Genomic DNA, 16,500 nt, shown 5'->3' with positions numbered 1-16,500 from the left:
AATTACAGCAAACAATTCTACGGGCCACTTCACAAGGACTGCACCCAAAGAAAGTGAAGGACACAATTCTATTAAATATTATGCGTAAATACAGTCTCATGTCTTCTCTGGAATGTGGTTTTTTATAGAAACAAGTTGGGATAGAGATAATTACAATGCAGACAAAAGATAGCTGCTGCATTTATGTCTGTGACATAACAAACCATGGGAGACTGAATGTGTGTTTGTGAGACTGTCTTTGGTACACTGTCATCCAAGGCAAACATGCTCAACTATGACACTGACTGCTTTTTTCCCTCATGTTATGTCTTGGAGTATATAAAAAACACCATGTGGACATGTAAACAAGGTTAAAACTTGACTTTCACTGGAGAGGGGGTCTCTAGAAGCCACTCAGCAGACATTTCAACTTGACATAGCAGGAAAAGTGCCGGTGAAACAAATTTTGTCAACGATGGCTCAGTTCCATAGTAAGTCATGACAGTGAGCTAACATGCACATATATGCCCAGTGTAGTCATTTCTAATGTTATAAATGACATGTGTTCTTTTCCTGCTATGACCAAGCTAAACTATTTTCAAAGTTCCCAACGACTAATTTCCCTAATGTTTCAACAGAAGTTGAAACATAGAGGAGTCCACTGGTCTAAAAGTACGGCATCATTCAGAACTGTCAAAATTCAGCACAATTTAAACAAAAAAAAAATACTGTGTATATTATAAAAGCTACTTAAAATCTTTCATCAAATTTTTCAACATCCATATCATATTTTAAATGCAAAATGTTTGGCACTTTGCATTGTCTTTTATGAGCATTTTAATCCTTCCAAACATGACAGCAACTCACTAAATAATATCATAATATTGCCAAATGGCACCGGTTTTACGAGATGTCGTTTTCATACCACTTTCGCCCTTGTTACTTGTGGTGCAGGGTGAGCAATGTGTCTTTTTTAAAGTTTTTGCTTATTTTCTTTTAATCTGGCCTTGTCAACACTAGTAGCTAACAGATGCTCCTTTTTTCATAAAGCATTTGACTAAGAGCAAATTATGTCAGTATGCACTTTTAATACGGATATTAATAAAATAATAATTTAAGAATAAGTTTGAGAGATTAGTATTTCTGATGCTGACTAGAAATAACAGCAACTAATCAGTCAACTCATCAAGCACATCTCTAGTTTGACTGAGATCCGCCACACTCTCCCTTTAGTTGTGTTGCACAGTTAGCATAGAGCAAGTTACATCTTCATCACTCCTGTGTACAGGTGCTGTGTCTGAAATCACTCCTTTTCACTATAGAAAGAGTGATGGATCAGATACTACTCAGTAGTGTCCATGCCATGACACTACTATTTTCATTCCACTGAGGGAACAGGGCACTATATGACTGCATACATTTCACACTCAGAATCTCAACACTCAAACATAATGACAAAAGGTAAACAAAGTGCAATGTGATAACAAATGAAGAGTGATTCTGGTCAAAACAACAGAGATTTGGTGACCTTAATTACCAGCATAGGTCCATTAAATCCTCCAGAGTAATTCTGAAAACCTGTGTGGGTGGTCAGGGCTTTTAAATTCAAACAGCTCAAGTGCTCATGTTTTCTGTAAATCTTTTAGTTATGCAATTTTAGAATTAATGTAACCAGAGTGTTCCCTTTAGAACATGTGCGATCTGCCTAATTTCAAAGAGATTGCGTTTTTACTTTTTCAAACGGAAAGTACAATTTCCAATGAACCAGTCAAGCTGCAGATACAGTATACATCTATGTCTGTGAAAACATGGATGCTTCACACACACACATCTTCCTCCCGGCAGAACAGATGATCTATACAATTAGCGGGTATCAACGTGGATACCTAAAATGTGTTTAATAAATGCAGTATTTGACCAAATAGCTCATCTTCTGTTCCTGAGTTATGACATTTAATAATGGCCAGAAAAGTGTTTTTGCAAACCCTATGATGTCACAGTGATGCTGACCTTTGACCTTTTGGATATATAATGTCATCACTTCACACAGACCTTCAACCACCATTTCTCATCAGCTTATTCTTGTCTTAGTGGACTTTTGAGCTAGATTCCAGGAATTTTCCCTCATGGCTCTTGAGATGTTGCATTCATGAGAATGACAAGGATGCAGTGTCACAGTCACCTTGACCTTTGGCCACAAAAATCGAATTAGTTCATCGGTGAGCCCAAGTGGATGTTTGTGCCAAATTTAAGGAAATTCCCTAAAGGTGCTCTTGAGATATTGCATTCACAAACATTAGACAGACAAGGTTACAGTGACCTTAAGCTATGACCTATGACCACTAAAATCTAACCAGTTCAATCTTGAGTCCAACTGGACGTTTGTGCCAAATTTGAAGGAATTCCCTTGAGGCGTTCTTGAAATATTGTGTTAACAAGAATGAGACGGACAAGGTCAGAGTGACCCTAACTTTGCCCACCAAAATCTATTCAGTTCATCGTCGAGTTCAAGTGGAGGTTTGTGGTTTTTTTTTTTTTTAATTGTTCAGGTGTACCTGAGATATTGCGTTCATGACAATGGGATGGATAGATGTACAGACTTACGGATGTACATCCCGAAAACATAATGCCTCGAGCCACAGCTATGGCTGGCAGACAGGCATAAAATAAGTTAGTACATTTTGTCTTCTGCGGTCCAAACTGGTCAAACCCCGACAGAAGCAGAGGCACATAATACTTTCATTAGTTCACATACTGTATATTGTGCAGTCTCACACAAACCCACAGAACAGATGGCTGTTGACAGTCCCATGGATCTACCTCTGTTGTCCCCTAACAATATACACACACATACACACACACACACACACACACACCTCACATCCTGGCCTCATTTTACTGCTCCGTCCTTCCTTTCTTCTCTTTCCTCGCCCTCTTTCATCTTATAGAGCTTTTACTTTTAAATTTGCATTTTGCATTCTCTGCCTATTTCACCCATTGCTCTCTCTCCTCCTATGATAATCTCCAGCACCATGCCATCTCCCCTTATGTCCCTCCTCCCTTTCATCTCTCAGTTGTTCAGTGTCTTTATCCTCTCCCCTGCTGGGTACACAGCTCAGTGGCTAGCTCTATAAGGGGACAGTGATGGGCTTGGAGTTTATAATTAGTCGTCCTTAAGGGCGCCCCGGCACCGTCCTCTACAGATGGTGGGGACATTTTCATCCTGCAGGAACAACAGCCGGGGCACACTAAGCAAAGGCACAATAGCCAAAACACAATACCACACGAGCACTCCTGCACGTGCACACACATGAAAATGCTTGCAGTCTGCTCGGTTTCTACTCACTGAAGTTCCAGGTCATTTTGTTCCTGAGGCAGAAACTTGTAGAGCGCTACATAGGTGTGGATGGAGTGAACTTCAATGCGCTTGGGCACCTGGACACAGAGAGACACAGGGACGGGGAGTGAGACAGAAATACATGCTGGAGAAGGAAAACAACAAGGGGTAACAGTTTGCACAGGGGGATTAAACAGAGCCGTACCATCGCACTGCTCTCCTCTGCAGGGGTCTGAGCTTCTGCAGGAGCTTCTGCAGCTTCTGTCAGAGCTTGGCCATTGCTCTCCTCTTCCTCCTTTTCAATCTCGTTGTCAGGGACAGGAGTGTCTGCAGGAGGGGTGAGAAATTTCCTTAGAAGGTGCCAGGCATGTACGCACCCTTACATATGTAATTGGGCATGTAATTTTTCACACCCAGTCACTGTAAATCTCTTTCTCACACACAGACATGCAAAGTTACACACCACATATGCATAGGCACATATAGGCATGAATATACAGCACATATGCCTATCCACCGACATGGAGACACAGACAGTGATTTACCCCCTGTCTCCTGTGTTATCTCTTCCTCCATGCTGCACTGTCTCTGCTGCATCTCCTCACCTCCCTCCCCCTTATCAAAGAAGGAAAGAGAGAGGAAAATGTTAGCACCAGGATTTCAAAGAGGATGCATTTGATAGTGGGTGTAACACTTTTCTGCTCTGAATTATTCAGAATGCACAGATCATCTTTGTGTTGTAAAAGCATCTGCATACATGACTTATAAAGTTTTAGATCATGTATGAAAACAAGTTTTGAAAAAGGAAATTTGCACACTGATTCAACTATATTTAATGAGAAGAGCAAAGAAACCAGTTTCATCAATTATGCTCCTCATGTGATACCCTGGTGCCCAATTATAACGCTTCAACACAACCTTTGTCAAATTAAATAGGTGAGTAGCATAACCTCAAAAGAGGGGAAACTTTTAAAAAGCTTTGATGTTCATTCTCAAGCAAAGGTTTTTGGGAAATACACTTATTCACTCTCTAGTGGAGAGCCGACAAGAAGAATGCTCATCAAGAAGGGATATTCCCTAATCATAATAATAAAGGGATAATCCTATGGGATTTTTCCACTGGATTTTGGATCACTGCAGAAAATAAACTCTGTGGTAAACAAATGTTTATGATTCTTACACGTTTTGTTCAGCCTGATAGCTTCACAAATGAACACCACTTCTATGACTTTTCAAGCCTCAATGCACTTGCTATCAATCAAAAGCTAACGTTATAAACAAACTACACAACGGTTGTGTTGCCACAGCTACAGCTGTGTTTAGCGTAATTTGGATTGATGACATTCTGTAGTCTACTCAAAGCTCAAAGCTTCAAAGTTTGCAAGTGAAGTATTTACTGATGTATTTTATATCTGAAGAACAAAACGTTAAAGTCTCTTATGCTATTGTTAACCACATACCTTTATTTAAAGCTTCTAATGAAAAACCCATTAAAAAATATTGCCTTTGAGAGGAGGGAACCAGAGGCGATGAAATGTTAAAGGTTTTCTGGGTTTTAGGACTGATTCCTGAAGTTCTCTATTAGGCTAGCAGGTTAGTTAAGCTTAGCACAAGGACTGGAAGGTCAATGTTGTGTCTCAATCCATGTTCTTCCATACTTAAAATTGTTATTTTGAGTGCGTAAGTAAAAAGGAGTGCACTATGAGTACCTGGATGGTGTTCACACAACGCTTATGAAGTGTGGAAAGAGTGCACAAGGCTGGACACCCTCAATAGTCACCATTATGGCCAAGAAGAGAAGAGCAGAAGCGGGTGGACCACCAAACATGAGCAAATGGCAGTCAATCAGCTGAAGCAGTTGCTCCCGTGAGCAACCAATCAAGACGGCAGATAGTTTAGCAAGCCGCAATCACGATCAAGTATTGGAGGTTGTGTGTCATCGTCATTTTTATTAAATGCAAAACTGTGTTTGAATTGAGACAACATTACAAAATGTTGTATATAAACACATAAACGTGTACTAACAGGAGTATGCAAATTGAGACATAGCAAAAGAGTGTAGCAGATAACCCTCCATAAAATGGCAAATTGTCTTTTTTTACACTTTGGTTTTTGTACGGCTTAAACAAACAAGACATAACATGTTAATTAGTGAATTTAGTGAGTTGCTGTTAAGTGGAATTTTTTACCTTCAGACAGAGCTAAGTTCGCTGTTTCCGGTCGTCATACTAAACTGAGCTAAACGTCTCTTGGCAGAGGCTTATATTCACTGTACAGGTATAAACACTGTCAATTTTCTCCACACCGAAAGCGTTTTTAGAAGCATTTTTAAAAGCATTTAATGTCTGTCATTTCGTCTCAGATGCCTCCATTTTATTTATGCATTAATCCACACTGACTCTTCTCACGGTTTAGCTACATGTCAAGTCTATTTTTTGTCATCTACATAGAAATCACACAATTTGCCATCTTGGATTTTGGAGCCGAAATTACCATATTTGGATGAGATGGTGGAGCTGTGAAGGAGCCAGCCTGTCACTCATACTCTTAAATATTTGTAATTTAACAACTTAAAGTAAACATAAACAGGTGAAGTATATCTAAATTCACCCCTTGCACAGCTGTCATGAATGTTGTAATTTGTGAGAGACCAAAATATTTTTTTGTACCAGGATGTAAACATATTCATTTCTGCTGTAAAGCTGAGCACTTTAACATGGGGGTCTATGGGGATTGAATGGCTTCTGGAACCAGCCTTAAGTGGTCATTCAAAAAACAGTTTTTTGGCACTTCAGCGTTGGCTTCATTTTTCAGCCTCAGAGGTTGCCACTTGGGATCAATACATAAAAACACTGCTGATTTCTTCCCATGGAGCTGACACGAAAACTATTTTGGTTCAGTAAAATTTCTGCTCCCAGTCAGCTTGGTGAGCCAGCTGCTGTCCACTCAGCTCCCCAGAAGCTGCTGCTGGCGGCTGAGATGTTGTGGAAGACGGAGTCAGGGTGGATTAGATGACAAAATGCTTACGTGCCACTCACATCCTGTTTATGTCTTGCTTCCAGTGGGGATCCCCAGCTACTCTGCCAGAAAGTGAATACATATATTTCCCAAATTGTCAAACTATTCCTTCAGAGGAATCAGCCAGTTGTGGCAAATATTGATTTATTAAGATTTAATGGTACAACTATAAACTATTAAGTGTAGTGCTACAATCACTGCACTGCTGTATTTATGGTCTCAATACATCACCAGTGAGATGACCAATTGACCAATGACGTAAAAACTTTATGCCTTTATCACACTGATCCGACTGTCCTCTACCCCCCGACAACAGGGTGATGATGTCATACCAGGCTGCGTGTTGGTGACTCTGATAAACTGCCAAAACTGGAGCGGCTCATCTGCGCCAAGGATGTCCCATAGCGCAAGGCGGCATACACGGGGTCTACACGCATCCGCGCAGCTTCTGAAACCATACACACACAACACACACACACACACGCATAAAACTCCTGCATGCACACACTTATGTTCACTTGATTTACTAACACACGTGTAAATTATTCACGCTAAGACACAGTGCCACACACAATTTGGACTGCACACTAAGATTACACTGTACATCGTTATTTTTGAGCCAATCTGGAGGAACCAGAGAATCTAAATATAACTGTATTAAAACAGTCAGACCAAAGTGACCCACTTTAGATCTGACAGAGGACAGCAGCCAGAAGTTAGCGAGACATCAAGACATTCCAATAATTCTACACGCTTTGATTTATTTATAAATTTATTTATTGGCAGGAGATGTGTCTCAGTTTTAATAGCCGTATTATATCTGTAGCTGTAAAAGAGTAGAGAAAGGAATAACAGATGAGATTTAAAATATGGAAATCCTAAGAAAGCCTTCATTGCTACATTTAATGTAGATGGAAGTGCTTGGTGCTATCAGAGTATTTCTGAAGTTAGGAATTAAATTTTCTGCTCCTTTTCCCATCCTGCTCAACATGAGTCGAATGGAGGGCAGAATAATTTTTTTCTGCAGGGCCAGTAGCACTGTATGAGAGTGTAAGTGTGTAGGATGAAGTTATAATGATTTTCAATCTCATATTAAAGTCACTGCCTCCATGCTCTTGTCAGATAGGTGATAAATTAAACAGGAACGCTAACAGAAACTCTGCAGCAATAATGTATTTAGCACAACTGCTGTAGTATTTAGAGGTGATAAAGCTCATGTTTTTAAATTTATTGCAGCAGTTTCACTGAGGGAGGCATTTCGGCAAAGAGCAATTAATTGCAGGAGAAGAGAGTAAACATACGAAAGTCGTGCTCAAAGACTCTATACTCCTCTATACAAATAATTACTTTTTACTGAGTCTTTGACCTTCGGCTTTCTTTTCAGTGCAGGAAAGACAATTCTGTATGGCTTTATTACTGTATTCATTACTGTCATATACCTTCATGACCTTAGCTTACTTTGGCAAACTTAAAGCTAAAACATTCATAACACCCACAGTTTAATCACTGACTAATATTTCAGCTCTATCAACTTCTTTCAAACAGGATCTTTTTTCACATTAACTTTAACAATAACAACGCTCCTCTTGTTCAAAGTGGAAACAGACTACTTTTCAGCTTTCCCCCATGGCATTTCCAAGTGGTATAATTTGTTGCACCGCTATCAGAAATAAAACTGGGTTGCTTCCCATTTTCCTCAGAGCCGAGCAACCACCACAGTTTCTACAGATCCTCTGGTTGTTCCTCAGTCCACCATTTCTGCTACTGGGCATAGTAATAGCAAGGAACTTACAGTGATATTCTTTGGTAACTGGAGATAGCGACTGAAAGCTACGGAGGAGGACAAAAGCCCTATTCTTCCTGTTTTAGTTGTGCAATTGTTGACACGCTTCCTTTGACCCTTTGCAAGAGATTGTACCAGGTGGCAGACAGAATTGCACAGTGAAAGAGAAGCTTACAGGGAACCAATTTAAATGCATATAGACATGATTATTTTAGTTGTATAGCCATTGCATTGTGCACTCAACATTTGCTTCAAAAGCATAAATAAAAGCAAAAATCATGTCTATTTACTCTATATGGGGCTTCTGTAAGATATTCAGAGCGTTATCTATGATTCAGAGATTGTCTGCACATGGTTGTTAACGTGAAGGTGTCTGAGCCGGCAGCTACTATAAGCCCCCAGGAAAAGTGCTGGGGTTTGAAGTCAATTTTTCATAGTTGCTAAAAGTAGAAATGCACAGTCCAGGTCCATCATATTATGCCAAAGGTCCCTAAAAGAACATTTCCCATTGACTTACATTGTAAATGCGATGTCTGTAAATCTGTGGATACATTTTTCAAATGACTCATTGCACCATCAGGATCTTTTCAGTCTGATAACATTTCTTAAGTCTAGAAGAGCTGCACAATTAACAGCAGAGGGTTAGCAGGTCAGCAGAGGGATAAATCAGAAATTAGCTGCTGGGTTGCAGTGAGACTCTTGTATGCTTGCTCTATGGGCCCCACGATGCGGATGTCCGGGTAATTTCATATTGAGGAAATCAAGCTCTTTGTCTTAACATGCCAATGAGTAAGTTTTAACGGACATTGTTGGAGCCTTGCATTGTTGGAGCCGTCAAATATGTATCCAGTTCTATTTATACATCCATGAGCTAGCAGCTAATTGTGTGAACAGCAGGTACAGCAGGTAGAAGGAACACTGTGCAAATCGTAGGCGATTAATGAGCCAGTGGGATACATACAGGGACCCACATACCCGCACGGCCGGACCGGCTACCAAAAAAATATGATCAGAGATGCTCAGATTACAACATACACAGAGGTGGCATGAATTCACTCTCTGCCATAACTCCAATATATTTTTATACAGCAAATTGTTGTTTTCTGATGTGTCAGTGTTCTGAATGATGAATACAAAGCCTTTAAATAGAGAAACAAATCCTTCTTCAATTTGTAGCTAATCAGATTTTAATTGTCAATGAAACATTGCAACCTAGCGCTTTAACTGTTAAGTACTTCCCTCCTGCAGCAGCTATTAGACTCTCACACTCTTAAATGAGGTTTAATATGACACAATAAACTGCTCTGCCAAAAGGCAGCTGATGGGAAATTAGAGGCTCTGTGAGTGAATCCTTTCATTAAAAAAAATGCCATCTGATATTGATGTGTGTAAACACACGCTCAGTATTTTACCAAGCCTTTGCTTGGCATAATTATGAGGACACTTTGCAATGTGTGACTGTGAGTTTGGCATGTTGCAGTCTCAGCTGGCCCTGGCAGGGTCCCAGGCGTCATGGCGCTCAGCTCGGGGTGATGACAGAGCTGTAGGTTAATTGTACCCTGATTCATGGATGGTGCGAGGAAGTGACAGCACAAGGCGCTAACGCTGATTCAGCAAGGCATACAGTATGGAGGATGAAGGACTGTATCACCTAACACAGATGTTCATCCAAAGGTAGAAAAACATCTCCCATCCAGAGATGAAGATGAAAGGAAGAACAAATTCAGGTTCTTTGAGGACACAACAGTCTGTGCTGAAGTGAAAACACTAAGCACTAAGTAAAAAACAGAATTTGTGTTCAGAATGTAATTTGGGTGAAATAAAGGTGGATGTTATGGTGCAGAGAGCTAGTTAGGATCAATCAGAAAATAGGCAGCTTTTCAATGCTAGGAGGCTTTAAACATGGAATTGTAGTGCCAGACAATAAAATAATACCTGTCATCAGTCAAAGGATATACAGTACAAAACATCAGCAAAAACATAAATATTAGAACTTATATTTATTCACATACTTTCAGGGTGCAGACCGTCCATCAGCCTCCAATAGAAGCTGAATTTGTTCTTCCTCTTTCTATTTTTCCACTTCATGCTCCTTGGCTGTCAGGTGAGATGGAGACAGCTGTGGTTTTATTACAGTGCGTGCACAAGCGCACAAAAGTCTACAAATGAACCAAAAAGGCTAGACAAGAGCAACATCACAAAAACACATGGGATGCTTGCATTGCACAACACATGTGCACTCATCCTAAGACACACACACTTGCAAGAACGCTCAGGTATGCAGCTCACCTTGGCTTGGCTGAACTTCCTTGACGACAGACAACTGGTCGTTGACGAGCATTGGCGAGCTGAAGTTTCGCTTGAATGCTCCAGACTAAAAGGAGGAGAAGAGAAAGAATGATTTTTTTCAGTTTGCTTCTTGTTTTAGGTTGATTTAGTGGGAAACTATCTCCATGCACTGACTTTTGGACATTAATGGAGCCATTTGAAAATTACTGAATCAGAGACACATAAGGAAGAACTGAGTGGTGCAGATGCAGCAGGAAAAGAGCTAATTTTTTGCCATCGAGTCACACACTGAGGCACCGTGTAGCTCTCTTTTCTCCTAATTCTGAACAATGAATCCACTTAACCACTTACGAGTGTGCGCATGGCTTACACACAGGCATGAACATGTGATCCAAGCATGTGTGTGTAGCGCAATTTCACACTAAATTAATCACAGTAAGTGTTTCAGCTGAGATATCAGTTTGTCTTCGCCTTGACTTGCAAATGAACCACTCAGTTTGTCATATTATGTTGATGTAAGAAACACTCCGTAACACCTTTGTTCCCTCTAAAGATACCCAAGTTCTGGTCTGATGATATTTTACCTCTCCCTGCCCTCATCGCTCCCCTGCCTCCCCTCTCTCCGTCTTTGTGCTCCCCTATCAAACTGCACTGAGCCGTTTTGAACACAGTGCTCTTAAAAATTTTTCCGAGTGGCTCTCAGAAGGTCTCGCCTCTCACTGCATGCTAATGTCCTCTGCCCTGCACCAGAGGATAAACACAAAAGCTCTGTCTGAAATCTCTGAAACCCCACTTCTCAGGTCAACAGTGTTCCTGTGTTGTGAGATCAAACTTTGACTTTTTTCTTCTAAAGATGTTTTTCATTTAAACACTGTGCTTAAGACTTTTTCACAAAATTACCCAAATTCATTTGACTAATTTTGTGCAGGTAAAATTCTGCACCATCCAGCAGTGCGGGTTCATGGTAAAGTTACCATGGCAACGGTGGCGCAGGTAATTGAAATCATGATTGCGATCCTAACTGTTATTGTGGCTGGTGTTTATGTAATCTGGCGGTTGAAAATCAGAGAAATTGAAGGTTGGACTGACTGAGGAGGAGAAACTTTTGTTGTTCGATAAACACAGGGTTAGTTATTGTTTTTCGATAAACACAGGGTTAGTTTATTGATCTGCATGCAGATTCATTCTCTTTTACTTTGTGCATAAAAGATATTGCTTCCTCTTCGGTCAACATAAGTTGTCCCTAAGTGAATTTTAGGTGGTTTATCTTATTTGAATAGCAAGGATTAAAATTTAAGATACTCTTTGAAGCCTGAGAATTTAGGCCTAATTGATCTCCAAACCAATCTCATATCTGTTAAATAAAAAGCTACAACCAGCAATAGGTAACTTATTTATTGACTGATTGAACTTTGTGATTTGATGTTTTTTATATTAACTGATTTTTTAAAAATATGAAATCTACATTATCGCCCACACCGTCTGAAGTGAAGCACATAGTGACACCACAGCAGTGGTTGCTCAGCAAAAGATGTTGCCAAAAACAGAACAAAACAAAACAACAAAAAACACTGAGCAAACCAAGACATTCAGTCAGTGCCTGTGTTGAGAAAAAAAAGTGTCATATATAGGGCTATCAAATAAAAAACCTAAATTCTGTGAGTGTAACCGCACCTTCCCGTGACACAGCTGCTGCGATAGTTCTGAGGTGCACCACAGGTGAGCAGCCATCTTGCATGTTTTACACCGCAGCGCCTGTTTGGAGTTTCCTGCAGAGAGGGACAGAGATGCGAGAATGAGAGCAGAGACATGGAGGCAGCCACAAAGACAAAATACACAGCAGGCTGCAGATCTGCAACAGGCAGAATGTCCTAACAAAGCAAAGTGGCCTTCAGATCATGTGAGCAGGTTTCCCTCCACTCAGGTAGAGAGAGTAATCAAGAGGCGTCCCGCTTTAATCAAGCTGGCGTTGACATTAACAGCTTCATAATCAACAACTCCTCTTCCAAAACAAGCTGGAGAGATTGGAAACCAGCTGGAGATATTTCAATAATAATCGATTTGGCATTGAGTCATCTCGCTCTTTCATCTTTGTTTTCGAGTGCTTCAGCGATAAAAGCCTTTGAGTGTTTAGATGTTTAGTTTCCCCCTCATGTGTTAGGTAATCCTCTGCAGACTGGTGAATGTTTTTAACGATTAAGGTGTCGAGTCTGTTTTTAGATTTGTTGTAGATGGGATGACATTGACAAGTCTATTACGGAGCAGAAACAACAATCAAAGAAATTGGACGGCTCGATGAAAACACCGCTTCTGCTTTAAAGAGAAAAAATGGATTCTACTTCGTCAGCTTAACAAGCAGACGGTGGTGGACTGTGTTTGGGGACTGCAGAGGAGGACAGCCAGAGCGAGGTGATGCATTACATAAATAAACCCACAATGCATGCAAAAAAGCAACCCGCCACAGGCGCAAAAAGCAGAGGAGCAGGTTGGAGTCTGTAATTGATCATAGTGACAGGAAGTAGATTTAGCAAAAATACTAGCAGCAGTTTGTAGTTCAAGTAAGCGGTAAATAAGGGATGAGAGCGTTCACACATCTGCACCACAGCAATCCCTGTTAATAATCCACTGGATTCCTCTCACATAGAAACTCTGATAGAGCTACACTGACGATATGCAGTACCAATCTGAATCTAATTTCCCCTTAATGGAGATGAAAATACATTTAACCGGTGATGTGGGGACGTTTAAAAGTCATCTGTTTCGGGGGATTTTTCTTTGGAACAAGTGCTACTGTTTTGTTCATGTCACCATACCTGAAGGAGCAGTTGACATTTTGGGAAATGTGTATCTAATCTTCACTCCCTGGCAGAGATGTCAGATGAGACAATCTTTATAAACCAACTCTCTGGCATCTAAGTGTATTTATAGGAAGATTATAAGACAACAGGCCCTGTGCAAAAAGCCCCACAACCTCTCCTACAAAGAAGCAAGACACAAAGCTTTTTTGCAGTGACTTTGCATCTCTTTGTGATCATGTTGCATCCCTTTTGTGGTTGGTTCTTGTAAACGTGAGTGACATTTTGCAGATGAAAGCCAGGGGCTGGGGTCCATCCACGAGTACATTTCCCCCAAGGGCCAAACTTTTTTTTAAGGAGCTGTAGACTCTTAAATCCTGCTGTGGTGATAAAACATTGTCCATATATAACAATTTTAAATGTCTTCAGCACAGGAGGTAATGCTCGGTCTATAAAGTGTTCTCCAGTTTACACTAGATGGCAGAGATACTGTGAAAACTGCAGCTAAAAATTGGCTTGAAAAAAGGAAAGAGAGTCTAGAGCAGTAAAATCAACTTATGGCCCCTGGGCTAGAATTGGTGCAGATCGGCCTGCGGACCATTTATAATTCACAATAAAAATAAACTGGATTTTTTTTTGTACTTTGAATGTAAATAGGGTGCATGACTGCATAAAAAGCAAAGACTGTAAAAATAATGAACGTAGCTACCGTAACCTTGCCCACTGGTTTGCAGACCCTATTTTCAAGCCTCGAGTTTGATGTCAAGGTGGCTGTTGCCATCTTTGATTTCTGTCAGCAAGAATGTTGAAATTAGCTGTAGGCTGTAAACTTGTTTATTTCTGCTGTAAAGTCTAAAACTGCTTATAATGAGAATTAATGCTGTGTGTATTTTTATGTTGTGTCTATTTTATTGTGTATTTTACTGTACTCTTTTTTGTGATCTTTATGACTTTTGTAAAGTGTCTTTGAGTACTTTGAAAAGCTCTCTATAAACAAAATGTATCATTATTATTATTGACATAGGGCATTTTAACATGGAAGTCTACAGGGATTGACCCAATTTTGGAGCCTGCCAGCCTCAAGTGGACATTCGAGGAACTACACTTGGCACTCCTGCGTTGGTTTCATTTTTCAGCCTTAGAGCTTCCTGCTTTCTAAAAAGGCCCCAAAATAGAGCTTATTAATGAATGCAAGTTACATGATATGAGAGCTAGTTATGGATACCGGAAGCTGGGAGCTACAATGCAGCCGTAATGGTAGACTCACACATTATTTTCATATTTACATTCATTGGAGAGCCACAAACTATGCTCCTTCATGTCAGCAGTCTCCTGTAAGAGAGCCACAAAGCAACAGGAAAAGGTTTGGAGGACAGAGCTTTGAGTTGATAGGGATGGCAGCTGCTTTAGCTGCTGGTGCCAGCTTCACGTGGCCATCAGAGGAACTACACTTGACAGTTGTGTGTTGGCTTCAGTTTTCAGCCTGTTCATCCTGTTTTATAAAAAGGCCCCAAAATAGAGCTTATTTATATCTATAAAAAAACAACATTGCCTGAAACTTTCTGACAGAGGTCCAGGCTAATTATTTGTATATTGATTATTTATGTTTGTTTATGAACTGGCCCCTGGGCAGAGAAAGTATCCCTGTTGTTGGGAGTAAGGAGAGGCTTACCCACTATCATGTGCTTGCAGTGCTGACAGTTGGTGGGCTTGCGAAAGACATGATCCTGGAAGCAGTGTGTGATCTGCGGTCGGGGTGGCTTGGCGGGCAGCGATGGGGAGAGGCTGAGAGATGGGGAGTGGGAGGAGATGGAGGGGTTGGGGCTTAGAGATGGTGAATTGGACTGCGAGCGGTCGCCAACGAGCGGAGAGCCGGGCAGCAGAGGGGGGGAAGGAGGTGGCGGGTCGGTGATGAAGTCTGGAGGCAGGCGAGCGTCGCTGTAGGACCTTTGGAAGAAGTTCTCCACGCTTTTGCTGCGCATCATGGTCTTGAAGGACAGCGAGCGCTTTAGTCTCTGGAGCTGCACACACATTGACAGAGAGAGAGAGAGAGAGCTAAGAATAAACACAAGATAAGCAAGAATGCAGAGCCACATTTGGGAGCAATAACAAATGTCCAGTGCGCCCTCGGGGCAGCGCAGGCAATATCCCGGCATCCATAATAACAACACTCTGCTCTGTGCACCATCGGGGGAGAGGGTGACTCATGAAATGCAATATCGCCTCATATGGAAAGAGCACATTAATAGCTACCTGTACGGTGAGCATATCATTCACATTATAGAGGGCAGCTTGTGCATTTGGCCCACGGTTAAACAAGATATGCCTTTTCTTTTTGAGAACACCCACGGCTATAGATCGAGGACTGCTGAGTGCAAATGGCATTTCCCTGGTGGTGGTGGTGGCAGGGGGGCTATTGTGATGAAATGAGACAAGACAGTTTACACTGTGTTATCATCTATCAACAGCCTATCTTCAGGGCTGTTAATGTGCTGGAGGCTGCTCATTGTACCGATTGAATACGCCACAAATTCTAAAACTCACATGCCTTCAACATCCAACAATATCAAATTTCATAACCTTTCTTGTGTGTATTGACATAACCAGCCATACTTGTATCTTGTAAGCTGCATCGCCCAAACTGTCTTCAATAATTGATGGCTGCTGCAATTCGAAAAGCAGAGCAATCAGACGACAAAACTGCACATCTTTATGCGCAGCTCTCTGCAGCCATCCAGCATTGATTGGTTAGATAAATGCATGTTTCCTGACGTTTCCCTCCGGCTCGGTGTATGGATGATGATGCTAGTTTCCCCCCAAGGGATAGGCAGGCATTTGTTACCATCACATACGATGGCAGCAGGAGAGCAGTGTGAGGGCGTGGTTGTGTCGCAGGGGAAGAGTGGTTCGGCACAGACAGACAGGCAGACAGATAATCAGTAGGCCACAGACACTCTGCGTGCACACGCTCTGCCTGTCTGCGCTTGCTCTGCTCAGCGCCAAACATAATCACTTTACAGGGACATGCTGTTTACAGCTCCGCGTGTCTGGGAATAAGATATGAAAACAGTTTGTCTGTTTGAGTTTGTGTGTGCGTTTGTGAGGTACACACGGAGGCAGAGCAAGAGAAACAAAAGTCTGTTTGACTGAGCGCGTGTGCTTATCCCTTAATCAGGCCGCACTGATGAAGACGAGCTAAGGTAACCAGTACATAATAATGGCAGAGGATGCTAGGACTGGTGTTATATGGTTTCTAAGTTGTAATTAACCCTTTGAAACCTGAGCAAATTGGTTTGATT

The 16,500-nt window shown here is 41.2% G+C and overlaps 1 protein-coding gene across 1 annotated transcript in view; it reads right to left on the bottom strand.

Annotated features, from left to right (window-relative positions):
* LOC121957077 (SH3 and cysteine-rich domain-containing protein 2-like) overlaps positions 1-16,500 on the bottom strand; it is a 34,474-nt gene that overhangs the window by 6,089 nt on the left and 11,885 nt on the right. The window contains exons 2-8 of the mRNA XM_042505587.1: positions 14,874-15,222; positions 12,081-12,175; positions 10,407-10,491; positions 6,667-6,782; positions 3,862-3,931; positions 3,522-3,643; positions 3,326-3,414 (exon numbers count right to left, since the gene is read on the bottom strand). Coding sequence (XP_042361521.1) covers positions 3,326-3,414; positions 3,522-3,643; positions 3,862-3,931; positions 6,667-6,782; positions 10,407-10,491; positions 12,081-12,175; positions 14,874-15,222 — 926 coding nt within the window. The remainder of the gene's footprint in view (positions 1-3,325; positions 3,415-3,521; positions 3,644-3,861; positions 3,932-6,666; positions 6,783-10,406; positions 10,492-12,080; positions 12,176-14,873; positions 15,223-16,500) is intronic.

This window comes from Plectropomus leopardus, chromosome 17 (genome assembly GCF_008729295.1).
Source record: "Plectropomus leopardus isolate mb chromosome 17, YSFRI_Pleo_2.0, whole genome shotgun sequence".
NCBI classification, from domain to species: domain Eukaryota; kingdom Metazoa; phylum Chordata; class Actinopteri; order Perciformes; family Serranidae; genus Plectropomus; species Plectropomus leopardus.
The sequence above is the reverse complement of the archived record's forward strand: the minus strand, read 5'-3'. Positions and strand labels throughout refer to the sequence as shown.